This window comes from Tenrec ecaudatus, chromosome 8, assembly GCF_050624435.1.
Source record: "Tenrec ecaudatus isolate mTenEca1 chromosome 8, mTenEca1.hap1, whole genome shotgun sequence".
NCBI lineage: Eukaryota > Metazoa > Chordata > Mammalia > Afrosoricida > Tenrecidae > Tenrec > Tenrec ecaudatus.
Window position 1 is genome coordinate 36513315 of NC_134537.1, and position 19138 is coordinate 36532452.

A 19138-nucleotide genomic window follows, 5' to 3' on the forward strand; every position below is an offset into this window, starting at 1 on the left:
CAATAAGGATCAACCCCCCCCAAAAAAACACCAAGTGACCACAAGTTCAAGAAATTGTTGTTTTCTGGGCAGTTAACAACTAGCAAGGATCCTTATTGGGTTCTTGGTCAGGCAGCTAAACCAGGTACGTTTCGGAATGTGGGAAGAATATGGAGGAATCGGGAGAAAAGTGGGGCAGGTCTACATGGGAGGCAGGCAAAGGATGCAACATTCATCCTGAATTTACTCCTTAAAAACTGTCAGGAAGCATTAAATATTTGCTCTGTACCAACGTAGAATAAAGGGTATGTGGTAGAAATTGTAACATGCACATATGCTCACATACGAGTACCCGCCGTGCAGACTGTTACTCATGCTACACCATGCTCCAAGACAAAATTTAATTTGTCATTAGAAATAAATATTTCACAATCTCAAGTTACATATTGTTTTTGTGATTGATCACTGTGTTTTAATTATGTTCAGTTGTAACAATGAAAATACACCCTGCACATCATATTTACATGGCAATTCACAACAGTAGCAAAATTACAGTTATGAAGTAGCAATGAAAATAATTTTATAGTTGGGTTCACCACAACATGAAGAACTGTATGAAAGGGTCATGACATTAGGAAGATTGAGAACCAGTGTCCTAGACTCTAACCCTGAGTCATCTCAAAGCATACCCAGGACTATGAGAAGAACTCATGTGCTCTAGAAGGGTAATCACCTCGTTGAAATCAAAGGGTGGCCTTTACCCAAGAACAAAAGTTCAGAAGGCAGGAAGGGGCAGGAAAGGAGGGATGGAAACAAAACACAGGAAAGAAGTGGGATAATGATATTACATTGAAGGGTGTGCAAAGAATGAATTAAAAACATATATGATTGTAGAGTGAAAATCTGATTTACTCTGGAAATCTTCACGCAATTCACAATAAAGTTATTTTTTTTTAAAGACAGGGACATGAAGATGTGATGCATGTGACGAGAAGAATATTATGTCTTAAAAAAGGGTGTGTGGTGAGGAATAGAACCGGAGAGGGATTTTTTAATAGTGTGAGATATTAATTATTTAAAGATTGTAGGACACCAGGTCTTTGTGAACTACACCGATATTACACCTTATTTAGCCAATTCTTACTCTACAGGATGATTTAAATATACCTACCAATATATTGCAGTATATCCCTTTTCCCCTTTTAGATGTGGATTGAACCCAAACTTTGAAAACCCTTCGATCTTTTACAAAGTGGTACCCAGTACACACTCTGAGCCACACTGCCTACATTCAGATTCTCCCCTCTCTGCTTTCCTGCGGTGGGTGGCCTTGGACTGATGCACTTCTTACCTTCTCTGTGCTTCTGACTTCTTCTCTGTAAAAGGAAAATGCTACCTCCCGGATTGCTGTGATTATGTAAAGCCTTTTAGCACAAGACCTAGCACATAAGAAACACTAGACAAATCTCTTCACTGGGGAGTGACAGACCGTTTGAATGAGTGGCGTATGAACCTTTTCAAGGAACCCAAGGAGCTCTGGTAGCACAGTGGTTGCCTACTGGGTTGTTGTCCATAGTGTGTTCAGTTCAACTCACCAGCCTTCAAATGAAGACAAATGGGACTTTCTGCTTCTGTAAAGATTTACAGCTTCAGAAACCCACAGGAGCATTTCTGCCCTGTCCTGTGGGGCTGCTCTGGGTTGGCATTGACTTGATAGCAACGAGGTTTGAGTGAGTGGTGCCATTGTTGGGTCAGCTTTGAACTGCTCACCCCACGATTGGCAGTTCAAACTTAACAGCTGCTCTGTAGGAAGGAGACAGAGGAGATTGTTTGCGTCTATAAAGCTTCACCCCCTCAGAAACCCTATAGAAGATTGTTATGAATTGGAATTAACTTGGTGACAGTGGGTTTGAGGTTAGTTAGCGTTATTTGATCATTTCTCCTGGAACCTCACGATTCTCAACTTGTGTGGAGTCCATTTTGGGGGTTTTTGTGAAAAGGGTGGTGTGGTTCCTGTGTAGCTTATATATAGAAGTTCCATTTTCCAAGTTTAATTTAGATTTTATGTGGTGGCGTAGTGATTTATGAGCTGGGCTGTTAATCTCAAGGTCAGCAGTTTAAAACCACCATCTGCTCCGCGAGGGAAAAGATGAGGCATTCGACTCCCAGAAACAGTTACAGCCTCGGAAACCCACAAGAGCAGTTGTTCACTGCCCGATGGGTTCACCATGAGTCTGAATCGACTTGATGGCAGCGAGCTTACTTGTTTTTGTTTTTTTGTTTATCTATATAAGCTTAGCAACTTAGCCCTTGTTTAGGTTGAGATATGATACCTACATTTGAGGAAAAATAACTTCCTTGCTGGTCTTCAGTATAATGTGTGTAGCTCTTTTGGGATCTAATCATGTTTTCTTGCAGCATTGTTCAGGAGATAACAGTTCATCTGAATTCTCTTCACATTACAGCGCTTCAGTAACGGACTGGAAAGAAAAGTGAGGTGGCACTAAAAGAGGGGTTTTCTTGTAATATAATAGATTTTCTTTATTGTCCAATCATGCAAACCTAACCAGTGAATTAGAGAGGGTTGTGCAAGCTATCAGTAAAAAAGAATTGGGTGTCCAGCAGAGTTAAGAAATGCAGTCATTTTCTTAATGTGGCATTTTATAAATGAGAATACTGGTGGTGGGCTCATGAAAGCAGGTGCACTACCGTATCCGGCATAAAGTATACTGTTTAAGACAGCGTGGGAGCCTTTCTAAAAGGGAACTGTTTTGAGAATTCTAAACACTTGGATGATCTTAAAAAATGCTTATCATTATGATCAAATGAATAAAATAAGTTGAATTATTTCTGCTTTATGAAATCCAATGTCAAAAGCAATCATATGAGACTGGCGAGGTAGTGGTTTAGTTGAACATTGCCCTTCTTTGAGACATAGTGACCCTAGAACTGATTAAAAAGGATAGAGTTTTTAAGTAAATGTAGTGTTCACCAAGAGAGCCATACTATTGAATCTGGAAACAGAACTGAGATTTTTATATTACATACCACTTTTATATTCTCTTAACTGGACATGCTAAGAAAAAGCAACTCTTTTCACCTTTTGATTGAAGTATGTCCGCCAGTTTCCTTTATTGTCTAATGCGGACATTAGTCTTAGCCTAATGTATTAAAACTAAGGATCAGACAAAATAAAAAGCCTCCCTCCTATGTGAATAGTGTCCCTAGTTTAGCATGGTTTGCTATCATACTAATCTGCTTACTTCTCTTTGGGAAGATTTTTACATTTACATGTCTTTGGATATACAGAGAAGTAAGTAATTAAGCTACTAATTAAGACTAATTAATAATTAGTCTACTAATTAAATTTTGAGTGTCATATTCACCAGTGTTTTATTTCAACCTACCATATATACTCGAGTATAAGACAACCCGAATATCAACCGAGGCATCTAATTTTACCACAAAACACCACTAAAAATGTGCTGGGAAACTGGGCTTACTGGAAACACAGGGAATCTAGGACGGATGAACCCCTCAGGACCAGTGGTGAGAGTGGCGACCCCGGGAGGGAAAGGAGTGTAGAAAGGAGGAACCAATCTCAGGGATCTACATGTAACCGCCTCTCTGGGGAAAGTGGATTAGGGGAGATGCCGGGCAGTGTAAGATAAGACAAAATAATAATTTATAAATTATTAAGGGTTCGTGAAGGACTGGAGAACGGGGAGGAAGGGGGAGGGAAAAAGGGGAAATGAGCTGATTCCAGGAACCCATGTGGAAGGCAAATTTTGAGAATGATGAGGGCAATGAATGTATAAGGGTGCTTTACTTAATTGATGTATGTATGAATTTTGATGAGTTGTATGAGCCCCAATAAAATGATTTATTAATAAAAAAAAGGACAGAATCTTTAAAATAAAAAAAAGAAAACTAGTATGGTACTTTATAGCTGTATTAAAATGTGCTTCAGCAGTCATTTTAATAAACTCAAACTAGATAAAGCTCCTATTTTGCATGATTTTAGTGAGTGTAAGTTTACCCAGCTCTTGTCTATATAATGTGTTAAAAATTGAGCTTTTTATTCTCCTGGAAAATTATTCGTACATGAATTAGTTATTCATCGGAACTCTGCCTTTTTAGGATTTCTCGTGAGAAACTACTTGGTTTTTGAGGTTATCAAGCTCTATTGTCTTCACCCTACATTTTTCAAGGTTGATTACCTAACAGGCCAGCAGTCTGAAATGCAGCATCAGAAAATGCCATGTACTTGAGTATCATCCTTACGGGACCATATCGTGGTGAATATTGTGCCAGTTTAACATTTCGTGATTATTAAATGGAAGGAATGTTAGAAATAGGCAAGGTGATTTTTCTATATATAGATCCAAACTGGTTTTTTTTTTTAATTTTTTACTTGTTATAACTTGTTCCATACCTTACCTTCTTTTTTAATATTTTTGGTTTAGAACTTGACATGGGATTGGGTATATTTTCAAAGGTTATTTCTATTTGAAGTTATAACAGCTGATAAAAAGTGAAAATTCAGCCAGACTAGTTTTTCGATGCTGCGTAAAGTTAGATTAGAGCTAAAGCATTTTTTTACTTTCCAAAACAGCCAAAATTTGAGTCTCATCAAGCATATGTGCACAGCACGTTGGATGTGTGAATTAATGTAAAACCCTGGTTAATGCAATGCTAGAAAACTCCATAAGGGTTTGTGGAACTGCAGTCTTGAAATTTGGTAACCAGGGAAGATATTTACTTACAAATAACAATTTGGCTTATTTATTAAATAAGTGATAATAAGTAAGAAACAATGTACTATTTATTAAATAATTAAGAAGCTACCCATTTTCTAACTTTACCACGTGGATCCTCTGTTTAGTTGTATGAGAATTGTGATTAGAAATTTATATTTGGCCTGCAGGATCAACAGAGGCATATGAGCAATTCAAAATGAAAGGTGGATTAAAAACAGCAACATAATTACCTACGGTACCACCTTTGGGGAGCATTGCAGTTCGCCTAGGTTTTACAGTATGTCGATATTAGTTAGCAATCTGGTTCATTTTACTCAGCAGTCATTGTTGCGTTTTTCTTTTCACTTTTTAAACTATGCTGTTTCACTTTTCTGGGGCATCTAATTTTACTGAGGGGAAAATGGAAGCGCAGTGCAGTACTCAGCTGCAGAGAGGCTCTAAACGTGCCTAAGTGAGTTTCCATTTGGTTTTGAACGCTCCATTCCTCTCTGTCTTGCGCCTGCTCCTTTGTTGTGCCCTTTGGTTTAACATTGTTCTCCTCCCCGATTTTCCTCTTCTCCTCATTATAAACTCGTGGCAGGGGCTGCTTGGTGAGCTCACTCTCTTACAGCAGCAAATTCAAGAGCATGAAGAGGAAGTGCGCCGAGCCACGGGCCAGTATAACCCGAGCTATGCCCAGCCGAAGCGAAAGGTGATGGATGCTTTAAGGGGGCTACTGACTGATATGTTCACACTAAGCAGCCATTCTATCCTGAGTCCGTGTCACCTCAGTCCACTCCTGGGTTCCCGTGAATGAGAAAGTGCTTCTGACGGGGGGAATTTGAGAGATACGTAAACTGTCATTGAGTGGGCGGCATCAGCAGATCCCAGCTTGGAATTTAGTTTCTGAAAATTAGATAATGAGGGCCCATGGCTGTGTATTGAGGGGTGAATTGTGAATTGTTGTTTATTTGGTCTAGGTACTGAGCTTATCTGCTTTTCATTTTCATTAAAAAGGGAAAGGCTTATTACTCTGGGTGACCAAATTAAACTATTTAAAGCATGAAATTGATTTATTTGCCTTTAACTAAAATCATTATCAGAGAATGTTCATATTTCTTACAGAAGAAAAATACTTTGATTTACCTTTTGGACATACTTTAATCAACTCATTACATAATGTTTTCCACATTCAGGAGTTAGGTCAGTACTGGATCACCGAGGGGCTGAACAGTGGGAACCTGCTGTGATTCTGCTTGCCAAACAGCAGGTTCGAGTAAAGGCCAGCTTAAATCTGTAAAATGTTTGATTATTGATCGAGAGGTTCTTCAAAATATGCTTTTGGCTGTTGTACCCCAAAGTTAGTCTTCTGAGGGGATAATTGGGTTGAAATGAAGTTGAAGAAATGATTTTAAGTTATAGTCAGAGATCTTAAAGTCTGCTAATTCTATTTATATATACATATAAGGTCAGGCCAGGGAAGTTTTACTGTTATGTACAAGCTGGTCATTCAGGGAAAAAATAGTCATAGATTTAAGTAGCTACCTATAAGGCTCTAGTAGTTAAAAACCAGTATTATCGTTGTTGATTGAGTGTAATATTTCTATTGACTAACTTTATCTCAATTCCATGGCTGTGGAACCGACTGTTGGATCTTGTTAAGCTCTTGCAGTGAATAAATAATGTAGATGGAAATAGAAGTTAACAAACTACAGTCTGCATAATTTGTGAAGTTAGATGTACTTGGCTAAGGAAGGACTTACTTTAAACAGTGTTGATTTTAGCGTTCTTTGTCGTGCCTGCTAGCAGGGACACCATATAATATTCTAACAGCATGTATGTTTAGACTAACACCCGAACAAGAGTTGCCCACACCTTAGCTTTGTTCTAAAACTAAGTGGAAGGCGCTAGTATATTTGGCACCATAATTAGGAATGTGAAATACAGCTTTATTTATTTATTTATTTAAACATTTTATTAGGGGCTCATACAACTCATCACAATCCATACATATACATACATCAATTGTATAAAGCACATCTGTACATTCTTTGCCCTAATCATTTTCTTTTCTTTTTTTTTTTCCTTTTCTTTTTTTTTACATTTTATTAGGGGCTCATACAACTCTCATCACAATCCACACATATACACACATCAATTGTGTAAAGCACATCTGCACATTCCCGGCCCCAATCATTCCCAAAGCATTTGCTCTCCACTCAAGCCCTCTGCATCAGGTCCTCTCTTTTTTTTTCCCTCCCTCCCCGCTCCCCCCTCCCTCATGTGCCCTTGGTAATTTATACATTATGATTTTGTCATATCTTGCCCTATCTGGAAGTTGTTCTTAGTGTCTTTTCACAATGATAAAGTAATTTGAAATGAATCTGACAGGTCTGCCCCTTAAAGATTCCAAAGCGCTAATGTGCTTTTGAATCTGACCACTGAAAGGGAATTAGTAAAGAATTGGCTGTTTTTTCTTCATTACCAAAAATTCACATCCCGTAAGCCTACTTTGCAAATCAGAGATACGGTATCTCTTTTAATAGTTATTGGATTATCCATTTGACCTGTGTACTCCTGCCTCTCTAGAGCCTTAGAGAATGGCACACCTACTTGGTCCTTTTCTAAGGCTCATTTTGTGGAGTGCCACGCAAGGCTTATTTTTGCTTACTGAAGACTTACTTTGTGTGAAAGTTAATGGTGCTTGCAAACAATTTTTGGTCTTTTTAAATGAAATTACTTCCTGCAATTAGTCCCCTATCATCCTGCAAAGCAGTTTTGTGTTTCCTTCTCACTTCCCCTTCTACTTGGTAGAGTCCTTCACTACCAACATGATCAAAATTCGCAAACTTTTTATTGCTCCAGACACAAAACCCTGCAGGTACTTTTTGTTGCTTTTTAGCATGTCTTCTTCCTTACCGTTGTGAAAAAATGAAGTAGGCTTCATTTTAAAAAGTCTGATTTGTAGGAGCTAATACATTTTTCTTTCATGTTGTGTTAGGTGCCATTGAGTTGTTCTGACCCATAGCGACCTGTGGACAGCAGAATGAAACCCTGGCTGGCCCTGAGCCAGCCTCACGGTGTTCCTGTGCTGAGCCCGCTGTGCCAGCCACTTCCATTTCCGAGCAAGCACAGACAATAGATCAAAACTGCCACTTGCCGTTTTGCCTCCGACATGGAATTTTTAAAAAAATCATTTTATTAGGGGCTCATACAACTCTTATCACAATCCATACATACATCAATTGTGTAAAGTACATTTGTACATTCATTTCCCTCATCATTCTCAAAACATTTGCTCTCCACCCAAGCTCCTGGCATCAGCTCCTCATTTTTCCCCTCCCTCCCCGCTCCCCTACAGGGAACATTTTTAGATGAGTTTTTTATATATCTATTTTGATATTTCAGAATAGGCCCAATGGCTTCATAGGAAAATAAAAAAGCCCAGGCTTGGTTTTGTGCAGAGCTGGTAAAGGTTTTTCTCTTTCAGCCTTAGCTTGTTTCTGTGGAGCTTCTGCTCTTTCTCCATCAGTTTCACAGCCCTGGCATTGTAGAAAAGCTCTGGTTTCACTGCCATTAGTGCCCGTTTCTACCCGGGTGAGTGTTGCATACAATTCAATTGAATAGTAAACAAGAAGACATTGGCTTTTTATTGCCGTAAGTGGCTGAATTTTACTAAGGAGCTGCATTATGGCCATTAATATGGAATATTTTAAAACAAGAATACATGACAAAAAATACAGCCAGATTACTGAATAAGACCTAGAATAAGTGACACTAAAAATAGCACCTGCTGTTCTTGTAAGGGAAAATGTCTATCTACTGATCAGGATTTAGTAATTATTTTATAAATGGAAAGACTTTCTTCTGGCTTCCTAGAAAATACTAAGTCCAGTTCTTGACTCACTACCATCTTCTCTAATAGAACACTACGATTGATGTTATGTTCCTTTAGAAAGGAAGGATTATCAATAAACTCTCCATGAGCTTTTCCTCACAATTGTGTCAGAAAGGCAAATGATAAATTTAAGGATATCTAAGATATATTAATATTTTCATAAAGAATGTAATACCTCAATAACCATATATAATTTAATTTTTATATAACTTTCTTTTTTAACCAACTTTCTTTAGCAAATTAATCTTTTATAACCCTTGGCATATAATAAACATTTTTTATGTAACTGTGTTAATTTTTAAATTCTTGCCCAGATGTGATGTTTATTTTCATAATGGTTTAGATGGAATGTGTTGCATGCAATTACTAAATATGCACATTCAAAACTCAAACACTGTAATTATTTGTATGGGTCACACTAATTTAGCTAACGTTAGATGAATACTTAATAGAACAAAGTAAATCAATTTTAGTACCTTTCCAAATGAATTGGGAATTGAGCATGACGATTATTTTATGATCACACTGCACAGTATAATGGCGTGCCATACTGTCAAAATCTGGAATCGCTCATTTATTTCTTCATTGACCTTCAAGTTCTTGCTATTTGAATGTGTGCTCCCTCTCTCAATTTGCTTGTCTCCTTACCCCTTCTGAGACTATTAATAATTCTTGTTCACTCTTTATACACAGTCAAGCGTCTGTGAGTCAGCCTCTGCTTAGCTGGTGTCATGGTGGCTACGAATCGGGCAAGGGCAGCAGCTCCAAACGACCAGCAGCAGCTCCCTTAGACAAACGAGACTTTCCCTTAAGGAGTTAGTCTCAGAACCCCACGGGGGCCATTCTACCCTGTTTTACAGGGTCACTGTGAGTCAGAATACGGATCAATAGGATTTGGGGATTTTTTAAGAAATTAAAAAAAAAACCTTACCATTTCTAGAAAGCAGAAAGAATAGGAATTGACATTTGCAAACAACTTTCCATTATGTGAACAAGACTTGTTAATGTTACCCTCAATAAGCAAATCATTTTTTAAAATTTCATAAATATATGCTACCATGATGTCTTGATTGCTTTAAATAGCCAATGAATGAAAATGAAAAAAGAATTTAAATGAAAGTGATTGTAATTTTAACCTGAATTTTGTCGACTATGAAATAAAGTCATATTTACACATTTTGAGTATCAGAAATTAGGTAAATATTTTGAAAGACTAAAGGTAACTCCTTTACCTCACGTGGAGTCAAAGCAGTTACGTAGATTTGTCATGAATGACATCATTCTTTAATTTATTAATATAGAATTGGTAATTGTATCTTGTGTTTAGAATTGTATTGTGCCTACTTTAAAGCCTGTTACAAAGTATTTTTTGTTTTGTTTTTGTATAGTGTTACAACTATTAGTTCTAATGACATTTGAAGTAGTTTACAAAATACTTGTGACTTTACTCTTATTTTTTGCTCTGTGTTCAGCTGTCTCGGTTGCTCTCCTCGGCTTCACTGCTGTCGTGCACCACTCCATTATGGCGTAGCAGAGACCGCGCTGGGACTTGTTTAAAACAAGCAGGCGCTCTAATTAAAGCTCTGAAAATGCATCTATTTCTTTGTATTTGTCATGTTTCTCTCTTTACTATGCAAAGATGTGTAATATTTACTGAAAAGTTCTTTTAACCAAGGAGCTTTTTCAAGAGCTGCAAATGGTAACATGTATCTCATTTCCCAGAATGCATCTCTATTGGGTTAGCCATGATTTATTATTTCAAGTATCAAATTCCCTGCTCTCTATTACATACAGAATAGCTAGTGGAGAAAATATAGTTGCTGTATGTATTGATCTCTTCATTTTCTTAATAAGCCTTTTATATGAAATAATTAGAATGGCTTCCAGGAAATGATTACCTTTAAAAAAAATCCTTTCTCAGTATGAAATATCAAGCTATTCTTATTGATGAATGCAAGTTTTTTGCTTTCTTAAGCATTTTATTTAAAATTTACTTTGCCTAACCATGCAGGTTAAACCAGTTTTTATTTATTTTGTTTTAAATTTGACTTATTGTACACTTCATATAAACCTAATTCTAACATAAGATTAATTTACCTTATTTACCTAGGTTTCCGACAAAGAGAAAATTGACCAACTTCAAGAAGAACTGCTGCGTACCCAGGTTAGTCTAATGAGTATAAGATACAGACTTTTTCTTATTCTCTACAGAGACTTTATCATGTTCTCCACTGTGTGTTTGGCATTTTGGAAATTAAAATTTTTAAAAACACAAAACTTGGAGTGGTTTAATCATAGTAGGAAGCTTCAAAAAGTTCATGGGAAAATGGAATTAAAAGGCAATTAACTTTTTCCAAGAACTGTTTCAAACCCTCTCAGAATCTTATTGTCTACAGATGGAAATACAAAAACTATTTGAGAAGTAGAAATAAAGGAGCCAGAGAGTGTGAAGTTAACTAATTTATAAGCAGTGGTGATGTAGTGCTTTAAGCACTTGGCTGCTAAGCTGAATCCACCACCCACTTCACAGGAGAAAGCGACAGTGTCCACTTCCAGACAGAGCCCAGCCTTGGAAGTGCAGCGGGAACGGACAGTTCTGTCCTGCCAGACAGGCCTGCTGGGAGTCAGCATCGGGCAGCATCGGGCCCGCCATGCCTGTGGGTTTGGAGCGTTTGTTTGGTTTTGATTTCAGTTTATGTGTAAAAACCCTTTTTCACTGAATTTTGTACTTCTAATTTTAAAGGAAAACTACTCCGGGGAGAAAGTCAGTGGATTATGCATCTCTAACCCTAGGCTTACATTATAGGTAAATTGATTCTGAGGACAAGTATGCTGGGTTGATCCTCCCGCAGAGTTCTGATCAGACCTTTTCCTTTGCCTCTTTAAAGCCTGCAGCCAATCAGAGTGTCTTTTCATAAAGATCTTTCTGGCACTGTTTTGACAATGTTTCCCTTCGTACAGTGGATAAAATAATCATTAAAACTCTGTCCTGTGCAGTGTAACGAATGGATCACATGAGAGTGAACATTGCCTTCGTGCCTGTTGTATCATGACTTGCTCTATTTAAATAACATGGATATGCTGTTCATGTTATTTTTTTAAAGTTTGAAGACTTTTTCTTAGGAGAAAAATTAAAGCACAATATAAGTGGAATTAAATCGCTGTTGCTTTTCTGAGCCACGCTCTAACCAGACATTCGGATCAGCTGTCCGCTGCGGGCCCCATAGCACTGTTTTCTTTGTAAGGCTGCCTCGGCCGCTGAGTCCAGTCTGCACCCACGGGTTAAGTAAGAGACGCGGATCGCAAAATGCGGTCTCACGGGTCTGTGAGGACTGAGTGCAAGGATTTGAAACCCTTAGTCAAAGACTTGTCAAAAAACTGTCATATCCTTTTATGTCATCAAATGTAGAAAAGGGTGAGAATTTGAATTTTTATTGAATGTCCCTATAATGAAGACTTAAAAGTTAGATATAACAGGAAAGCTTACTTCCTAGCATGTACTTAATAATTCACTTTAAAATTGTACATTTTGAGTATTTTTCAGTAACTTCTTCAATGTAATTATAAAAGATTTCTCCCAATATATCATTACACTATTGAATTATGTGAGATGTGAATTATGTGCCAATAAATCTGCTCACAAGTAAATAAATTTTGAAAGATTTCTCAAAATATAGGCATAAAGAATTGTAGTAAATTTCACTGTTTGTATAAAGAGATACTATTTATAATTTAGTTTTCTCAATGTTTTCAAAATTTTTTAAATGTATAACTCTTAATAATCAAGTGACACATGACTTCAGAACTTGGGGAATTTTTTAAATTCAAGTTGAGTGCTTTGGGATTTGGTTTTTTTAATTGTCATTTGTACTGTTTTGTTACAGTTAAAGTACCAGAGGATTTTGGAACGATTAGAAAAAGAGAACAAAGAATTAAGGAAATTGGTGTTACAAAAAGATGATAAAGGCATCCATCACAGAAAGCTCAAGGTATTTATAACTTACTTTAACATATTATCAGAACTTTGCCTTTAAAATCTACCTACTTTTAAGAGTTATTCATCTTAAATCGCTATTTTATACCTGAGGCATCTGTAGTTTATTGTCGGCTCATCTTTCTACAGCTGTAGAATCAGAATAGAGAGTTGATTCCCATGCTCTTGTGCCATGTCATCAAACCACATATCCTAAAAAGAACGCTTTCCTTCAGAAGGTTCCTTAGACTTTTTGAAGAATTTTTTAAGAGGAGAAGTCCGTGGGTATTGCCTTTATCTACACATTGGCAATGACATGAATAATGTACGTCTCAGACTTCATCACTGAGCCACCTACCTCATTGAGTAGGCGCGATCTTAATGACATTGATAAGATAACGCTTTCAGATTTTCATTTGTTGATCATGGTACATCTGAAAATGTGATATGTTTTATGTGGTTCTTACATAGAGAAGCATCCATTAGTAATCACATCATAGATTGTATGAAAAATTAATCTAGTAAAACTGGAAGCTATCAGAAATGAAATGGGATGCATAGAAATCAGCAGACCATGTGGTCTTCTAAGCCCGGAATGGCAAGTGGAAGAGTAATAGCATCACTCTCATCCTCAAAAGAACGTGTCAAGGTTTATCCTGATGTAGAGTGCTGTTAGTGGTAGGAAAATGTCCATATGTCAACAAGAGGGAAAAAAATAACAGTTAATAGGGCACATTACAAAATCACAGGCCAACCACTAATGCCAAAGATGAAGAAATTGAAGAACCATGCTATCAAAATGCATTGGTAATTACTGGTGATTGGAATGCACAAGGTAGACCAAGGGCTGGTGGTGAGAAATAAAGCAGATCACGTGGTAGAATTGGGGAAGAACAACCACCTGTGCACTGCAAACATCTGTTTCTAACAGGTGTGAGCCACTCTAGATGGATGACACAGCCATCAGGTCAGCTCCCTCTGTGCTAAGAGATGACAAAGAACCCCGCTATCCTCAGTCAGAGAAAGGCGGAGGACCAGCTAACTGCAAGATCATGTCGAAGTCAAAGCAAATGAAAGCAAATTCACAAGAGCCAACATATGACCTTGAGCTTATCCCACCTGAAGACCATTCAAAAACATATTAAGCGCTAATGACAGACCACCCAAGTTGTGGAATGACATCAAGGACATTGTACTTGAAGAAAGCAAGTGGGCGTTACATGTCAATAAAACTGTTAAAATTTAAAGATAGATGAAGACAAGAAAAAGACTAAATGGTTGTCAGAAGAGACTCTGAAACTTGCTCATGAATGTAGAATGCAAAGCAAGTAGAAGCAATGGTGACGTAATCAGAACTGAAGATTTCAAAGGGCAGCTCCAGAAGACAAAGTCAAGAATTCTTAAGAAATGTATGAGGTGTAATTTAATCCTAGAGTTTTCATATGAGCTGATGGATTCTATGGGCAAAACACAGCAGCCCTGTGGGCATAGTGGTTAGAAGTCGAACTGCCACCATGAAGGTCGGCATTTCAAATCTCCCAGCTACTTCACAGGAGAAAGATGGGTCTTTGTAGTCACATAAAAAGTTCCAGTCTCAGAAACCCACAGTGGCAGATCTACCGTGCCCTATTGAGTCACTATGAGTTGGCATCGAATGGGCAAACTATTGAGCAACAGCAGAAGAAAGGATTGCAAAGACTTGAATAATTCTTCATTATTTCAGGGGGTAATAAATACATGATCGAAAACTGACACTGTTGAGGAACGATCGCGAAGCTATACTGAAGGCACTGGTGAAAAGCTATGCTCTGGGGACTGGCATTACCAGTTGAGACGGTTCAACAAATAGAGCCAACACAGGAAACGTTCAGGTCCTATCTATGCCGAGAAAGTTGAAAGAGGAGCTGGTGTTTCAAACTGTCGACCATGCGGACCCCAGGCCAACATGTAACCAGTACACCATCAGGACTCCGACCTTAACCCAGAGAGGCTGATTCCCTTGTCTTGGCTACCAGGCCCCTTGCGTGGGTTTTTTGGTGTGATGGTCCTCCATTCAGGCATTTAACATTGGCTCTTTCGTAACTTTTTTTTACCATGTAATTAGAAGATTAGAAAATCCTCAATTAATGTTCTTTATTAAATCAGCATATTTCTAAATAACTATGAGACAATTGAATAAGAAATAATAAGCTGTAGAATTTTTGCTTTTACTATGAATCCTGTGTAATTAGATAAAACTACAGTGATTATGGAAAAACTTGGAACTTACAGAATGTTCTCATGACATATTTGTGATATTTTAATGTCTTTACTGTTTTACATGATTATATTTCCTAATTTTACAGAAATCTTTGATTGACATGTATTCTGAAGTTCTTGATGTTTTATCTGATTATGATGCCAGTTATAATACACAAGATCATCTGCCACGAGTAAGTAGCAAAAACTATGCATTAGGTTCACAAAGAAAAATGCAAAGACATGTATATATAACCAACATAATTTAAATTGTGTGCTGGCGATTGATATCCTTGAACACTGATTGTTTAGCTGTAGTGCTGCATTTTCATCCATGGGTTTTTTTAATTTATTTGTTATGAAAGAAGTTTCTCAAATATTTGGCACTATGTATTTATAATGTTTGTAATACTAAAATAATAGCAGAGTAAATTAAGCATGATGACAATTAACCTCACAGAGATGGGGGGAACGTGGTACTAAACAGAGTGCTTAGGAAGAGGAGTACAGGAGATCCAACACATCGATCTGACTGAACAGTTAAAACTGATGCAGCCTGGGCCTGATATGGTTTCCAAAAGTTTCTGTAATTGTGTGTATTGTGTTGTTTGGTTTTTGTTTGTTCATATTAGAGTGTACCTCAGGTGTCTTATCAATGGAGGCCACCTTCTTGAGGCTGTGTTAAATGCTTTTCTGGGTTTGGGTATATTGAAACCAAGATTGATGGACCTATAGGGATAGCAAGTAGAATAGGAGGGTAGGTTGGAGGGGAGTAGAGTGGTGGTGGTAGGGTACAGGGGAGACGATGTCAAAGAGTCCAAGTAGAAAAAGAAAGTGTGGAAGCTGATTGCGATAGCAATTGTACAATTCTGCTTGATATGATTGAAAGATGGAATGATGTAATATGTGTATTAAATCCCAAGTAATAATGAAAAGAAAGAAAATAAACCTCATAAAAATGTGGTTTAGTAGCAAAAACTAGCTATTGGCAAGAATTTGTGGAAAAGTAGTAATCTGATTTTAGAATTTGTGATTTAAACTAACATAGGTTTAATTTGGCCATAGATGATGAATCTAATTTTGTTGCTTTTATTCTCAGTCTGTATATCTGCTGTCATTTTTTTCATTGAGGATATTTTGTAAATAATTTAGCTTTAGCTATTTTAAAGAATTAAATGTGCCAAATGTTGATTCCATATCTGCTTTACTTTGGTGTCAGAAAAGTGTGAGTGTTATTTGTTTTATGGTAGGTTGTTGTGGTTGGAGATCAGAGTGCTGGGAAGACGAGTGTATTGGAGATGATTGCCCAAGCGCGAATATTCCCTCGAGGCTCTGGAGAGATGATGACACGCTCTCCAGTCAAGGTGAGGAGAGAATTCTTCCATGAATGTGTAGTTAATTGTCTCCGTGAACTGTTACTTCCTTTGCCATGCGACCAGAATTGTATAGTACCCATCTACCTTTCCTGAACATTTTTAGAAACCTAGGGGTTGTGTCCAAATAATGATCTGAGAAAATCTTCAAGAATTTAAATTCAGAACACCTCCTAAGATCTTCTTAACAGCAAACAGTTTAGCTTATCTAGTTAAAAACTGTCCGCCTGGAGCATGATGCTCTGTCAACATCTGTCTGTAGGAGATCAAAGTGGCAGCAGCAACTTGAAAATTAGTTAAGAACCGTAGGGGTGGGTCAGTGTTAATGGGCGAGGAACATCTCAGAACAGCAGGGCAGGAATGGTTGCAAACTCCATGGAAGGATTGCCACTGAGCTGTCTGCACTCGTTTGTGTTCTGCTGTGTATATTCCGAACAACAGCAGCAAGAGCCCATCCCTAGTTACAGGAAGAAAAGCCAAGTACACAGCTACTGAGATTTTTACCCAGCTAAGTATTAAGTGTTTACTATAGGACAGTCTGAGGTAGGCAGTGAGTGTATCCGTGAACAAAAGCAAGGTATTTGTTATGGGGAAGATGTATTCTAGCAGATGGAAATAGAGGTTTAAATAAAGAAGTAGAGATTATTGTTATAGTTTCAGCTGTTACGTGTTGTTAATTCATTGCTGCACCATGCTCGTAGTCATTGCGGTGTTTGAGCCCATGGTGGAGCCATGGCGTCCGTCATTCCTTCGAGTCGCGTCTTCCTCTCTTTGGCTGACCCTCTGCTTTACGAAGCAGGATGTCCTTTGCAGGGACAGTCTTTCCTGATAAACATGTCCAAAGTACATGAGATAAAGTCTTGCCACCCTCACCTCTAAGGGACATTCCAAGACAAATCTGTTTGTTCTCCTGGTGGTCCATGGTATAGTTGACATTCTTTGCCAACACCATCTTTGATATGAATAGTCTATACACATAGGCCTCGGCCTCTGAGCTAGAGGGAAGATGGGTGTCTATTTTTCACAGCAGATAGGCAGGGTGGTGTTGGGGGCGGGGGGGAGGGGAAGAGGGGATGCGGAACTGTTTCGCATCCTTGGCTGAGAAACCCTCTGCACCAAGTCAGAGCTCTACCTTCCCTTCCCACCTCTCCTTCCCTACCCCACCCCGCCTCTCTCAGCTCCTCTGCTTGGCTCTCGGCATAGGGAGGAAGCTTGCTTGAGCGCTCAAATTTGTCAATTATTCCCCAAGCTTCCTAATTCATTGTCCAGCTTTCACATGCATGTGAGGAGAATGAAAACACTGCCAGTTGGGTCAAGTGCACCTTAGTCCTCAAAGTGACATTTTTGCTCTTCCCTTTAAAGAGCTCTTTTGCAACAGATTTGCTCAATTCAGTAGTACATTATAGATAGGATGGAATGTGATTCAGAGTTTGCTAGTAGGTGGTCCGTGTTGTGCAAGTGGAGATGTGGGTCTGCCACATATCAGAACCAGGTCTTGGCAGACAATAACGGAGGAAGTAATGTGGATATCCGGGGGCAAGAGTGTGCCGTTCAGAAGGAATCGCAAGTAAAAAGCCCTGGGATCGTTGGGTGGCAATCTAGTCACCCAGTACCGAGGAGGAATGTGCATCCACAGCAGAATGAGGAGTCGGCGGTCATGCGCTCCGGGGGTGAAAGGGAAGTGGGAGGACAGTTCACTGGGGCTTGTTGGCTGTTACACAGGCTTTCATTCATAACAGCGAGAGCAGCAGGAATGCAGCGCAGGATTTTAAGAGGAGTCTGAGACTCTAAAGTTAGAAAAACAAAGGGAAGAATGCACTTAGCATTTCTCAAGTTCAAAGAACTGAAGAAAAACTTCGAGCCTCAAGCTGTGATATTGAAGGATTCTGTGGACAAAATATTGAACGATGCAGGATGCACCCAAAGATGGGAAGAATACAGTCACTGTACCAAGAAGAACTGGTAAGCATTCAGCCATTTCAGGAGGTAGCATATGATCAAGAACCAATGGTACTGAGGAAAGAAGCTAAACTGCAAAAAGAAGTCTCCAGGAATTGATGGGATACTAGCGGAGTTGTTTCAGTGGACAGATATAACATTGGAAGTAAGTACTGTCTTATCTATACCAAGAACTCTCAAAGAGAGCTCCGTAGGCAACCAACTGAAAAGACCCATAACTGCCCATTCTGAGAAACAGTGATCCAAAACTGGAGAGTGTTGGCCATCATTAATATCACCCTCAAGTGAGTTTGCTATTGATAATGAAATTGATCGCATCAGGGAGCTGCCACAGATTCAAGCCAGAATTTTCAGATGGCTGAAAGCACAGGACACCAGAAAGATGATGTTCTTCTTTGGTGCTGTAGAGTCGATTTTGATTCATACCCTGAATGAAACCTTGCCCAGTCCTGCCCTATTCTCAGTCATTGCTGTGTTTGAAGCCCGTTGTTGCAACCATGTTTCGATCCGTCCCATTGTGCGTCTTCCTCTTTTTGGCTGACTCTCCACTTTACCAGGTTTGATGTCCTCCAGGCACTGGCCCCTCCTAATAACAAGCCCAACGTTCATTGCTTGCTCCTAAGGAGTTCAACTTTTCCTATGACGGGTTTGCTACTTCTTCTGGAAGCCCATGCCAGATTCAAGATTCTTCTCTGACATTGCAATTCAAAGGCGTCAGTTCTTCCCAGTCTTATTATTCATTGCCCAGCAGGTGAAGTGATTGAAAGTACCATGGCTTGGGACAGGTGCACTTTAGACTTCAGAGTTACATCTTGGTCCTTTAACACTTTAAATAGATCGTGTGCAGCATATTTGCTAATGTAATAAGCCGTTTGATAACTTGACTGCTGCTTCCATGAGTGTTGATTATGGATCCAAGTAAAATGGAACCCTTGTGACAAGTTCACTCCTGTTTCTTTTTCATGATGTTGTTTACTGG

The 19138-nt window shown here is 38.6% G+C and overlaps 1 protein-coding gene across 4 annotated transcripts in view; it reads left to right on the forward strand.

Moving 5' to 3' along the window:
- The window catches only part of OPA1 (OPA1 mitochondrial dynamin like GTPase), a 90339-nt gene that overhangs the window by 18355 nt on the left and 52846 nt on the right, over positions 1-19138 (forward strand). For 2 of the 4 annotated variants that reach the window (XM_075556217.1, XM_075556218.1), the window contains 5 exons: positions 5320-5430; positions 10727-10780; positions 12501-12605; positions 14935-15021; positions 16078-16191. In XM_075556217.1, coding sequence (XP_075412332.1) covers positions 5320-5430; positions 10727-10780; positions 12501-12605; positions 14935-15021; positions 16078-16191 — 471 coding nt within the window. The remainder of the gene's footprint in view (positions 1-5319; positions 5431-10726; positions 10781-12500; positions 12606-14934; positions 15022-16077; positions 16192-19138) is intronic. The other 2 variants (XM_075556219.1, XM_075556220.1) reach the window with 1 other exon arrangement.